Below are 13261 nucleotides of genomic sequence, written 5' to 3' on the forward strand. Positions count from 1 at the left end.
TGTTAAATGCCAACTCTCTCTGCTCGCCCGCCAGGAAATGCTGCTGAAACGCGCTGCTGACCTAGTTGAAGCCCTGTATGGGACGCCACACAACAACCAGGTCAGAACGACTGACTGCTCTCAACGTGGAGTGGTACATGTTCAGCCTCAGTAATAAACGCTAGACGGTTCCTCCAAGCACGGCTCTAACTTGTCCCGTTCCTGCTGCAGGACATCATTCTGAAACGAGCTGCAGACATCGCAGAAGCTCTCTACAGCGTACCAAGGAATCCCGCCCAGATCCCTGCCCTCTCTAGCTCTCCTGCTCACAGCAGTATGATGGGAATTAACTCCTACGGCAGCCAGCTAGGAGTCAGCATTTCAGAGTCAACGCAGGGGAACAACCAAGGTAAGCGCTGCAAGCAGCAGAGCGCTAATTTCGGCAACAAAAAGCCAAATCGCGATTGCTTCCATAGGCGTTTCTCCACTTCTCTACCTGCCCAGCCACTGTCAGCATTAGAAATGGGGGTGTGCTGCCAACTGGGGTGATGCTCTGTCTGCACCAGGTTCCAGTCACCAGATTAGCTAGGGCTGAAATAATGCTTGAGTATTTTTGGATACCAACTTCACCCTGAATTGTCTCCCTGCTCCCCTCAGTATCCTTTTTTTTTTTTTTTAATCTCTGTTTACATAGAAGACAAGGACAGCAAGTGTCACAGTTAAAGAGGTGGGGGATTTTTGGGGGTTTTTTTGTTGTTGTTGTTGGTTTTTGTTGGTTTTTTTTAAGGCTTCTCTTTCAGTGTTAGTTTTACTAACTTGCATATGTTGCATGTATTAAATTTATTCCAGATATACTATTGATTATTAGAAAACTTGCCATAAAATGATGTATTATCAGTAATACATCATGGGAGCAATGTCAGCTTTGGGCATTTTCTGACTCTTGGACATTTTGATTTTTAGCACTCGATTCCAGTAACGTACAGTCTGTAGCTGACTGCATGAATAGCCATGTTTAACACTCTAAGGCAGTAAAACCATTTCATATGAAATTAATATTACATATGCCACGTTAAAAGGTGTCATGCGGTAATTCTGCTAGTTTTTTTAATAAGGTCTTACCCGCCCTGAATTAGAACTTCATCATATAAATGGGCAGAAATAACCTGACTTGCTATCTAAATGGTAAACGCTTTTAAGATAGCTATTGGATCCCTTCTTTCTAATGAAAGCTTTTCGGTGGAAAAGAAAACATTTTGCAGCCGTAATAGCAGCCTTGTACTTTAATGCTGATAGCTATGGTGTTCAAGTCTCTTTGTGGAGAAAAAAGGGGCTAAATTTTAGTTCTCAAATATGTGTGATTTTTTTTAAGACTGAAATGTTGTTTTTTTTTATTCAGCTTATTCTTTCCCCCAAGTCAAGTATCTTCAAAGTCAAGCTGCAAACTATATATGGGTTATAATTTCTGCTTAGTAATGTCCTTGCTTTATTTGTAACTTGTCAAAAATTTGAAAAGTATAACCTCCCCCCTAAAGTTGTAGAAAGTCCCACACATATTATAAATTCTACCTCAGAAAAATGTAAGCACACACATTGTTTTCCAGGTCTTAGAACAAATTTCAATTTCTCACAAGTCAAATCTGATTGGAAAAATATACATCAGTTCACTTCAGAAAGTTAGTTTCCCATACTGTTTTAAAATTTGATATTGCTTAACTTGAAAGCACGTGCATAAGAACCACTGCATTTAATGGTACTTGCTTAAATGATTTAATTGGTCTGGGTTTTAAATCAGTAATTTATTGAAGCAGGGAATCTACAGGAGAACGTTTTAAGCCAAATCCATTGACGTTCTTTGAAATGTCGTTTTTTCTAGGTTACATTCGCAATACAAGCAGCATCTCACCCCGAGGTTACTCATCCAGTTCCACACCTCAACAGTCCAATTACAGCACTTCCAGCAATAGCATGAATGGCTACAGCAACGTCCCCATGTCAAACCTGGGCGTTCCAGGCTCACCTGGCTTCATTAACGGCTCTCCGACAGGATCCCCCTATGGATGTATGTGCTTTGCTGCTTCTATATTTGATTCTTGCTCCTTCTTGCTTTAATTTTCCACACCAGAAAATGCAGGAAGTGATAGCTTTCAAGAGAAGTTTGCAGTTATTTTTGTAAAGGGTTCTAATTTGTCTTCTGGTATTTTTTAGTATGAACTAGAAAATGTTCCCATTTTTCAAGAAGAGTAGAGAAATGATGAATCCTGCTTGTGTTTCCTTCATTTTTTATCCTTACGGATTCCTAGGTGGCAAAGGGCACAGTGAGAAATGAGGCACAATTTGCAACTTCAGATGATTAAGCAAGTAGCCATCGTTTTTAACATAGAGATTACTCTGAGTCCTGTGTAAAAGCTGCTCTAAAGTAATTTTTATGTGTAGAAACTGCACTAGCAATAACCACGAGCGTAAGTGTAGATTAATTTGCTGTGAAACTATATCACCTTGATAATGAGAAATATAACAATGATGGAATTAAGTAAGTTCTGGAAGTTAGTGTGACTGTGTTTCTAGTTACTAGTTTTACCGTGAGTGTGTCACACTTCCTTTCATGCCCAGATTTCCCTCTGGCAAGACTGTGTGTATGTAATCTTTATGTAAGAGGATGAACAGTTAAACAGGTATTTACTAATTGACTTATTGTGCAATTATTTACCTACACTGTAGCTTACAGAGGCTGTACCTCCCCATAATGTCAGGATCATGCCTTTCCAGAAAACACCTGGTATCCTGCAAAATATGATTTTATTTACACCATCTGCGTAAGGACTTTGCATGGATGATGAAGGCTCCTTGCTGGTCTGAAACCTGCTAAACAGTATCCTCCCAGTTTGAGCTGTAATTTAAGGCTAAGATGCAACTCAAAAGGATGTTCATGTACTTTTGATATTTCCCCTGTTTTGGAGCTTTGGCATTGACTTCAGAATAACAACACTCTGCAAATCCGGCCCTTTCCTTACTGATTTCAAACTGTACTTCCATGAGACCTGGGGATGCACTTGAACCCCCACAAAATATGGTTATTGGTTGCTTGTTTTGCTGAGAAATAGCTGATATTTTTCTGGGAGGTAAGCAAACAGTTGCTGCTTAAGCTATTGCACATATAATGGGACTTATTCTTGCAAGATACCTTTTTAAAAAGAAGAAGCCAATTTAGATTAAAATCTAAGCAACAGCTTAAAACATTCCCCCTCAACTCCAGCCAAGGAAGTCTTCATTTTTAAAAAGCTGGGGAGGGCACAGGAATGATTGCTGTCTACTGTTTGTTCATATTGACGCTCTCTCCCCCTCCCTCGATGACTTACCATTTTCTGATATCCTCACCCTTCATTTTATAAGAATTTTCTGAACTTTTAAATATAACTACCTCTCTAGTTTAGACTTACTGTAACCAGCTGACTCAATATGAGAATAAGATCATCTTTAAGAAGTAAAATGAGTAATCAGAAGGCAGACATTTTAAAGCAGTTTTACCCAACTTCCATAATGGCATTTCTGATGAGGATTTGCTTTTTTTTTTCCTTTTGCAGTAATGTCTTCAAGTCCAACAGTTGGCTCCTCCAGCACTTCTTCCATCCTTCCATTCTCCTCTTCCGTCTTTCCTGCTGTCAAACAGAAGAGTGCCTTTGCTCCTGTCATCAGACCCCAAGGGTCTCCTTCTCCTGCCTGCTCTAGTGGCAATGGAAATGGGTTTAGAGGTAAGAAACGTACAATATTCAGCCTGTGCATGTAAAGCACGCTGTGTTAGTCTGGGTAAACACAGTAACCACCTGAATACCATCACACTGATGTTACAGGACTCCGTAGTGAAAATCTGACCCGATCCAATGGAATTAAAACAATGCTCTGAGCTTTGTCTATTTGGTTTTAAAACAACAGGGGACAGACACTCATTTATACCGAGAAGGATTAGACCCACACTGCATTTCAATACCAGCTCTTTTGTGAGGAATGACTTCTCCTTAGGCTTCAGAGACTTGTAAAACAAACGTCTGCCCTGCAGTTAATACACGGCTCTGTACATAACAGCCAATGTCTCGAAACCTGCTGCAAGGTTTAGGCTCATACCGGGAATTGAGCCCTATAGTACATTTACAGCCTTTTTAAAGGTGATCTGCAAAACAAATGTGAGTATTAAGATAAGAATGGAAACCTGTACTAAATTCTTTCTTTTAACAGGCTGGGGGGGGGGGGGGGGGGGGGGGCGGGGCATGCAGCACATAAATATGCTCCAAGTCTCCATAAAAAAAGCCGTTACAGGGCCTGAGAAGTCATCTGGTTCCTTCAGACTTCACTAGAGATACCACAGAAAACACAACTCTGGGAATTCAGCCATGCCAAGAGCCAGTGGTAATTCTGAAACGAGCCCTACAAACCACACCTGTTGATTTGGGTGCATTATAAATCCTTAGCTAGGCCACAGGGACTTACATAAACTGTGATTATTTTATATAATAAGGAAATTCTAAGTGTGTTGAACAAAATCAATTACATTTTTAAAAGCTAACTTACAGAATTCTGAAACAGCTTCTTCCCCTGCCCTAATTACAGGAAACTCTCTGCTTCTCTAAGATCATCTTCTCCCCATTAATGAAAGACATTGATCTACCCATGTACAGGTATCATGTTGATAGGGAGTATAATTTGTTTTCCACTCTGTTTAAAGAGGATGGAAAGAAGGATTTGAAGAAATTTTTTAAACTGTAAGTATAGAAAGTTTTGTTGGCCCAACAATTGTAGCTATTTATCTAAACTGTTTAGAAATGGATTTACCTTTGTCAATGTTTCGCATGTTCACGGTGTCTAAAGGCTCACCATCACTACCTGGTCTGCAGTTCACCTTTTTCCATCTTTTTTTTTTTTTGTAGTGGTGGTGTTCTTTGTATCAGCTAATGAAGGAATAAATTGATTTCACTGCATTTTTATAAAAACTGAGAGGGTTTAAGCTGTTTTAGGGAACTGTTCCAAGGTAATGTAATTTTAAACTGATTTAGTTAAACATTTAACTAGGAAAGCCTATCAACTTAAGAATAATTTGCTTATTTAGCTTAAGTCAGTTGGGCAGTGCTGTAAATTAAAGACAATCAGTGTGTTCAGAACAGATTTAAGCCTGCTTTAAAGCTAAACTTGTCTAATGCTATGCTGAGAAGGCCTAACTGTTCAGAAGTGACTTACCCATGGTAGTGCTAACCACAACCTGGTTCAGCGAGAAAATCTCTCACGTTGTTTCTGGGAGACGGAAAAAGGACACATTAAAAAAAAAAACAACTGACGTTTTATTGAAGCTGATCCTTTTCCTTAACCTACCCATGTCTGCCCCATCTGCTTAGGAAAAGATTTTCTCTTTTTTTTTTTACTACCTTTTATGAACAGGTAAAGTAAAATAATATATTATCTATAAACTAAAATAAAAACATATTTTATTCTATCTGCCAATTAGTAATCAATAAAAGATTCTAAAAATGAAACTTTAATATTAAGTATATATTTAAGATTAAGTATAACATAAAATCTCAAGGCTAAAAACCCAGCCCTCACATCCTTGCACTTTTACTGACAAAAGTCCACTCTTGAGGTGTTCAGGATTAACCTGTCAGTTAAGGTTACGATTACTTACTGACATCGCTTATGCATGTAGAGATGCAGTAACCTGGGATTGGAAAAACCGATGCAGAAGTTATTAACCATATCCCTTTCCTTGTGGGCTATCTCCTTGTACATCAACACCCTGATAGGTAACTATAATAATATGCTGCAACTGTTATTTAAGGAAGTTTTCAGCAGATACAGGACTTAGTACAACGGGACTTACCGCTGTGACTGACAGCAAAGGCAGCGGTTGCTTTGCAGGGTCAAACACGTCTGCCCAAGGTTTGTTAGGCCAGGTCGTTCTAACTATTTAACTATTTCAGCCATAGATGCAAATTCTTCTTCCCAACTGAAATACTTAAATTGATGCAAGCTGGGGAGCACATGCTTTGGAAAGGATCCAGATACACACAGCCTGATATCCAAATTAACGTTCCCACAGTGCTGACAGGCAGATGTGGCCAGAAAGTCAACAGGAGGGTCCCAAAGAGGCTTCTTGAATGGACTTACCGTGCTGCAGCAATGGGAGACGGCTAATCGCCTCTCTGGGCCATCGCCCTGTACTGTAAACTAAGACTAGATGTGCTGGTAATGTAATGCAATTTATTTACTTACTTATCAAACTTAGGCATCGGCGAATACTGACGGAGTTAGAATAGCAAAAGCACAGAGCAAGCAGTAAGTGTATGCAGGCTCCTTCCCCCAGCACATCAGGCAACTGTTTTGACATTACCTCTCAATTTTCCCACCCATAATATGGGGAAAACATCTCCCCAAGTGGGATTTTTTGAGCTTTAACGTCATATTTGCAATGTATTTTTGGTCACTTACTGTGTTCAGAAGTTTCCTGGTGATACTGTCTCCATCCTACTTACTGCAACCTGTTGCAATGAGAAGATCAGAAATACTACCAGCACCTCAGGGCATGCCACTCTGCGTACAAGCAGCCATGAAAATCTGGACTATAGCTTTCACCTATGTTAACCACAGCAGCGTTTAAACCTGGATTAAAACTAGTCTAAAACTAGTCTAAAACAGTCCTAAAGGAACTGTACAAGCATCACCCTCAGATTAGCATTCCCATTATTCCATACAGTTTACAGTACCACTGGAAAATTTTTTTTTCCAAAACTGTATGTTGGGAGGAAAGGAAACTTGCAAATCTACTGGCTCTGGGCTGCACCACACAGCCAAGATGTGGGATACCCTCAGATAACCCCCTGTGCCATGTGTTCTCGCTTACCTCTTTCACCTGCCATCTGCTATACATTCTTCAGTGTAACAGGACATGATAGTAGAGGAGAAGCAGCAATCCATACTGGACACCGCTCACTTCTATACGCTCTCCAAATTGAGAGCAGGTGATCCCGATCAGAACAATTGCGTGCTCCATTCATGTCATACGTCAAGGCAGTTTAAAAAAGGCACGGGGAAGATGTAATGTGATGTGACGCAACACGGCATGATAAGTACACAAATGCCTAATCAACTCATCTCAGATGGAAGGCAGCTGATGGGAAAAGCTAGCAAATTGGAAACTGCTGGAACAGCATGGACCGCTGACTGCCCAGATTACCTTTGGCCAGCTCAGCACATCTCAACATAAAAATGCAAGCTCAGTTACAAGGAATAGCAGGCAAGCCCCAGAAGGTCAGATGTTCCATTAACCATCACGATCCTAGCCAATCCAAAAGGTATTGAAGTCTGATACCCTTCGGAACAGCCTCAATTTAGCAACGGGGACACCTGCACAATTCCCTAAAGAAACACAAGGGTTTGACTCGAAGACCCTAATTATTAGTATCTTGTCTTGACAAAGTTAAGGGTGTCAACAGCACTGGGGATTCCGGTCCCCATGCATTAAAAGGTTGTGCAAACGAGAGAAATAGCGGCTCTGGGAAGTTTCGGAGGGGTGGGATGCAGATGGAATGGCTGGTTCGGTTCCTGATCGCTACCAGTCCAGGGCCTGACGGGCTGTTCCGTGTCAAAGCCACTCAACACTGAAGACTTTGCATTTCACAGTAACTCTTACCAGAGATTCCAACCAGGTGAAAATAGCTGGGCCATTTTCAGCAGCATGCTTCTGCCTGAATCGGAACGATTCCAGAGCCTAGACAGTGATTAAAGCATGCCAAAGGCTGCAAATGATATATACATTATGTCGATATGTATGAAAAATATGTATATGTCATCAGATTACATTTGATATATTGGAAGGATCAAGTACATTTTTTGGCAGAGATGTAAGCGGCACAGACTGCTTCAAAATAAAGAAAACCTTAAGAGGTATTTAAAACTTCTTGCTAACACTGAACAAGAATATCCCCTGTTACTATTAATTGCTTATCTGTCATCTGTTGGATGTTAATTTTAGTAGCTCATCATATGTAACAGACTTATTCAGGCTAGAGAAGAGCTCTGTTTTTAATGGGACAAAAAAAAAAATCTGCTTTTTTAAATGGAAGAAAATAGTCAAGACTGTTAGGAGGCACACACAAAAAAGAGGCTAGTGGGTAAGATTCAGTACTGACTTTGCCACTTTCCAGCATAATTGGAAAAATATGTAACTGCAGAGTGGCTATACACTCCTGTGCTCTTTTATTTAAACTCTTAATTAAACTAATGCATGTATGACATTGCAAACTTATTTTTATTTTAAGGGTGTTCCTAATTAACTTGAACTAAATCAAAATAATTGTTCAGGCAGCCTTTTGTGCATATACAACTTAGCACCGTGGTGAGGTAGGAACTACATCAACGCCACTCAACAGATGAGGCCAAGTTAACTTCTACATCTCTTAGCAATCAATGGGTTTTGTCTACATTTTTTGAAAAAATGTTACACGAAATATGGCTTAACCCGCTTATTATCATCTAAAAGAGACAAAACCACTGCTTATTTATAAATATCTCACCTGTCTGTGCTTGAGACGATCGGGAATGGATGAATGAAAAACTTTCATCCAAATACAGAAGGATTTCTGAAAAAGGAAAAACAAAAAAGTGTTGATTTCCTATGCAGGAAAACTTAAAAAGAAATTCTTTAGGAAAACCTTGAAGTTTTTGCCTATGTTTTAGTGTCTTGGAACTTCCTTCACAGGAGCTGTAATTTAGTTCACTTACATTCTAGTGTAAAGGTGATGGTGGCCTGCATCCAAGCCACTGGCACTGTCTGGTAAATGAAAGCCAGCTGTGCTTTAATCCAAAAATCCTTTCTTTTCTCCATCACTTTCCGTTGATTAGTCCCAGAATAATAACTGGGTGCATTGTTTTACAAACATCTCCATGGTCTTACTATTGAAAGCAAACCTGCATGTTTGCTAGGGGTAGGGTCAGAGGTATGGCTACGGTGAAGCCTGCAGGTCCAAGTCCACCTTCTATCAGGCCAGGCTGCGTGGATGCCAGCTCTGCCACCAGCAGCTCGGTGGCTTGCAAGGGGCAAAGCTGCCCTTACCTGCGGGCCAGCTCCTGCACAGGGACGTTTCGGGCACTGCAGGGTAGGAGTGTTCATTTAAGATGCTCAGAGCAGCACCGCTGGAGCACTTCGGTCATCTCTTCTGAGAGCTGTAGAACCATAAGATTGGAGTCAGCTGGCAACTTAGCAGCAAAGGAGGAAAGCCAGATGAGAGAGCAAGAGGTTTTACATGACGATGACTGAAAATGCTCAACGCTCATCTTCTCTCGAAAGCACAGTTTTTAAACCAGGTCGTAATGTAGCCACCAACAAAGCACCTGAAGTATCTGAAGAGTAGATGGGTGTGTGCACGTACGTGTAAATCCGTGCAGCGCCAAGGACACTGCGCAGCTCTGACCAAACGGCTGCTTGAACGGCAGAGAGTTCTTTTCCGCTAGAAAGAAAGACAGCATTTTCAAGGGCCACTTGTATACACTAGGCTTATGATCATTATTAATTACACCCGTTAAAGGTGCCCATCACCATCGCATCTGGGTACTATCCATGTTTGATTATTTATTTATAAAAAAATTCTCCAACCTTGTGACAATTTTAATCAAGTGTTTCAGTTGATAATTGCAAGCTGTCAAGGTTAATACAATAAGGCTCATCTCTAATTCTTTTTCCATTTCCCTCCAAGAAAAAAAAAAGACCCTCTGGGATAATGACTGTGGTTTCTATATTCCCAACTCATCAGGGAGTGTCCTGCATTGAACCACCTTTATTGAAAAGTTACATCGATTCAATATATAGTAATACAGGCAAAAATAATTACAGCTTTGCTAGCAGTGTAAGACCTTAATCCAAACCTCACAAACATTCAATAAAAAGCGATACAGGCTGGGAATAGGCTTTTGACAGTGCAGCCCCAAAGGGGAGTGGAGGTGGGGTGGAAATGGACAGATGAGGGTACGTACAAAGAGAGAGAACCACAGAGCAAAGCCGTCTAGATGAGCTGTGGAAATAGAGGTGAGAATTCCAGCCAGTATTCCTCAGCCCGCTTGTTCTTTGCTGCACAAGGAGGTGAAGCTGCAGCATCAGGATGAAATGCTGGCGAAACGATTAGGCTTTGCTTCTCCCTTCCGTGGCGCATTACAGTTTTACCTGAATTTGTCCGCTGGGAGGTTCCATCCTAACGACTTCTGGGGAGTGTATATCTGCTGTGGAGCATTGCCAGCCTGGAATGACAAAGCAGACGTGAGCTGGGGAGGGCAAAAGTAAGGAGAGGAAAGCAGGGACTTGCTGCTTGCTCAGGAGGAAAGGCAGGGAGGCAAAAGAGGGATCGCCACAACCCCGAGGGCAATAACGTACTCCTCCTGGCTGCAGATGGCAGGTCTGCTGTCGCCATCACTAGTTTGAGTCCACGACAGCTGAATAACAGTATCTTTAATTATATAGCAAAAATGTACTTTCCCTTAAATTTAAGGAACTTTGCAAAATACTGCATCTACAAGTATTCCTAAAATATTTTTGAAGAGACATGGCAGAAACTCAGGCTTGGTCTTCGCTTCGATCTGCTAAAAGAAGTTTTCCTTGATTAAAAAAAATGAAAATAATGTGGATAATAGTATCAGAAGCACTTCTGCCAATATGGCCTAGCCCCTTGGGAACAGTTTAAACTACACTGCCGACAGACCCTGCATGTCTCAAATTAAGCCACGCTAGCTATAGCAGGGTCCGCCGCCTCCCTGCACGGACCATCTCAACTCTGGCTGTGCCAGGAGGGGACATCACCGCCGGCAGGGCTGGCCAGGCACCCGCTGTGCCAGTGCTCCTCTGTTTGCTTCAGGCAAAAGAGCCAGCCAGGTTACCTTAGACAAACAATTTAAATTCTTTGAGCTAACCTGGAGGATTTTGCCTGAAGCAGCTTAGGAAGCGCTCACGCAGGCTGCTCCGCTGGGATAGCTGGGGGTGGCGCGAGCAGCTGAGGGCATGCACTTACCTCTGCCACCAGCCCAGCAGAGTCTGGAGGAGGGCATCACTCCAAGACTGAAAGCAAGTTTTCTTTGCTAGAGGACAGAAGGGCAGGCATGTGCTTAATACACAGGGAGAAGGCTCTCCGGTGTCAGGCTGGGACCCTACCATTAGGGTCGTTGTTTGGTTTGGGGCACGAGGAGAAGGAAAGGAGCAGCCTCCTCAGCGTTATCAGAAAATCTCTCGTCTTCTAATGCACCCACCCCCCAAAAACCTGCATACAAATATTTACCTGCTTTTTTTAGGGTTACATACATTTTTAGGGTTACGTAAAAAAAACCAACAAAAAATATTGTTTGAAAGATAATAGCACATTCCTAAGCAGTTAAAGTAGATATGTGACTTAAGACTGTTTGGTTTCACTTTCTCTTTCAGCTATCTGCCAAAATTGGCAGGGACTTCCAGCCCTAGTAAGTTAGAAAATATGAAAATATTTATTTTCCTATTGTATTAAATCATAGAGCATATCCACAGTTGTTTAAAACCACAGCTCCAATAAAAGAGTCATGTTAGCTGAGGATCTTGCCCGAAGCATTTTTTTAAACGCCATGAACATAAGGGTGAAATTAATTCTCAGAGGACAGGGCTTTAAACACATGAATAATCCCACAAATTTCAGTGAACATAAATCTTTGCAGGATTAGGACCTTGCACTGCACTGAGGCCCCTTTGAAAATATGACTCACTCATTTGTTATATAAATACGTATAAACTTAACTTACCCCTCAAAACCTTTGGGAACGGCACCAGTTCCAGGCAGCTTAAAATGTTGCTGTTGTCAGTCACGAAGAATATAGCTGAAATTAAAGGCAGTGAGAGTGACTAATAAATAATTTACATAAAGCCAGTGTTCTGGGAACGTGCCAGGTAAGAGTACAGTGATTCAGACATATGGGGTAAACCAAGCGAGGAGGAGAGGCTGGTCCGTTCCTTCCACCGCAACTAAATTAGCAAACCCCAGCTCTGGTCGTCGCCCAGTGAATCAGGACTTGTAACTCTCTGGCTGGGTCCCGCCGGCAGGGCTGGGGCAGTCCCAGGGGCTTCCACCCCGCTCCCCTCCCCCACAACCCCTTCCGCAAGGCAGGGAGCAGGTCGGGTGGGACGTGAGAGGGAGACCCGGCTCCAGCCCGGTTTTCAAGGCTGATTTTGAGGGTTCACCTTGAGAAGGCTGGAGCCTGAATTCTTGGGGCGAGTGCTGAGCCATGTCCATCTCCAGGGGCTCCTCTATGGAGATAAGCACCCAAAAGCCGTTAGGCATTTCTGAAAATCCACGTGTTGGGACTGGATTAAGCCCCTGCCTCCCTTGGCCAGTGAAGAACCACAGGGCCCTTGGCTTTCGGTGACCGTCCTGTGAACTGCACATTGTCCACTGCCACCGCAGTCCCACCACCTTAGGTCTCACTAAAGCCTAAAACCACCCCAGGCAGGGGAGGGCAAGTTTAACTGCGAACAGGGCCAGTGCTGGCGCACGGGAGGGTGAAGGGCTCAAATGTATTCTGTTCCATAAAAATGTGCCAGAATTTCATCTTTGCCATTTTTCTTTTTCAGCCATGACTGGTCTTGTCGTTCCCCCGATGTAAGGAAGAGGCAGCTTTGCTCCTCTCCCTCTTCCTTTTTTTGCCCTCTTTTTTTTGCATTTTTCTTTTACAGCACAAAACTACTTATTGTGATGGACCACTAAAAAGAAAAAAATAGCACTACAAGCTCTTTTTTGGGGGAAAGCCAGGCCCAGGAAAAGGAACATTTTTTATGGATTGGACAAGATAGAAGTCTGCATCTTTTACCTGTTTCATATTTCTGACACAACCACGTCAACTCCTAAAACATGGAGAGTGAAGAATCAGCCAAGAGCCAGGATGAACAACAGTTGGCAGAACGGAATCAGGAACGCAAAGTCTTTCTTGAAAGACAGGAAACCTTCCTAAGATTTGTAAAATATGAAAAGGAGAAAGAAATTGGCAAAGTGATTCAAGCTTGATATTTTGGATACAATTTGTTTTACTTTGTAGGGGAAAAAAAGTTGAAGTTTCTATTTTCTATGGAGCCTTTCAGATATCGATTTAGTTTATGCAGAAAAAAAAATCAACAAAACAGGGTACCAGCATGAAAGAATTTCTAGGACAAACTGACATGAATGATGGAACTTTGGTGTATGTGTGTATTTGCTTATAGTTTAACCTCTTTAAAAAATGTAAGATGTTTTACAATTAT

General features: G+C 41.8%; 2 protein-coding genes across 12 annotated transcripts in view; one reads left to right on the forward strand and one right to left on the reverse strand.

Annotated features, from left to right (window-relative positions):
* Window positions 1-13122, forward strand: part of EBF2 (EBF transcription factor 2) — a 143991-nt gene extending 130869 nt beyond the window's left edge. For 2 of the 9 annotated variants that reach the window (XM_056362878.1, XM_056362879.1), the window contains 5 exons: window positions 35-100; window positions 211-388; window positions 1856-2041; window positions 3564-3731; window positions 12599-12920. In XM_056362878.1, coding sequence (XP_056218853.1) covers window positions 35-100; window positions 211-388; window positions 1856-2041; window positions 3564-3731; window positions 12599-12630 — 630 coding nt within the window. In that variant the 3' untranslated portion in view covers window positions 12631-12920. Of the gene's footprint in view, window positions 1-34; window positions 101-210; window positions 389-1855; window positions 2042-2646; window positions 2655-3563; window positions 5201-12598 lie in introns of those variants that run through there. The other 7 variants (XM_056362876.1, XM_056362877.1, XM_056362883.1 and 4 more) reach the window with 6 other exon arrangements.
* Window positions 3173-13261, reverse strand: part of CDCA2 (cell division cycle associated 2) — a 110923-nt gene continuing 100834 nt past the window's right edge. The window contains exons 23-30 of one of the 3 annotated variants that reach the window (XM_056362873.1): window positions 12835-12971; window positions 11773-11847; window positions 11019-11264; window positions 9077-10254; window positions 8538-8603; window positions 7655-7760; window positions 5209-5971; window positions 3173-3638 (exon numbers count right to left, since the gene is read on the reverse strand). The gene's annotated coding sequence lies outside the window, so the exon portion shown is untranslated. The remainder of the gene's footprint in view (window positions 3639-5208; window positions 5972-7654; window positions 7761-8537; window positions 8604-9076; window positions 10255-11018; window positions 11265-11772; window positions 11848-12834; window positions 12972-13261) is intronic. The other 2 variants (XM_056362867.1, XM_056362866.1) reach the window with 2 other exon arrangements.

Source organism: Falco biarmicus, chromosome 18 (assembly GCF_023638135.1).
Source record: "Falco biarmicus isolate bFalBia1 chromosome 18, bFalBia1.pri, whole genome shotgun sequence".
NCBI classification, from domain to species: Eukaryota; Metazoa; Chordata; class Aves; order Falconiformes; family Falconidae; genus Falco; species Falco biarmicus.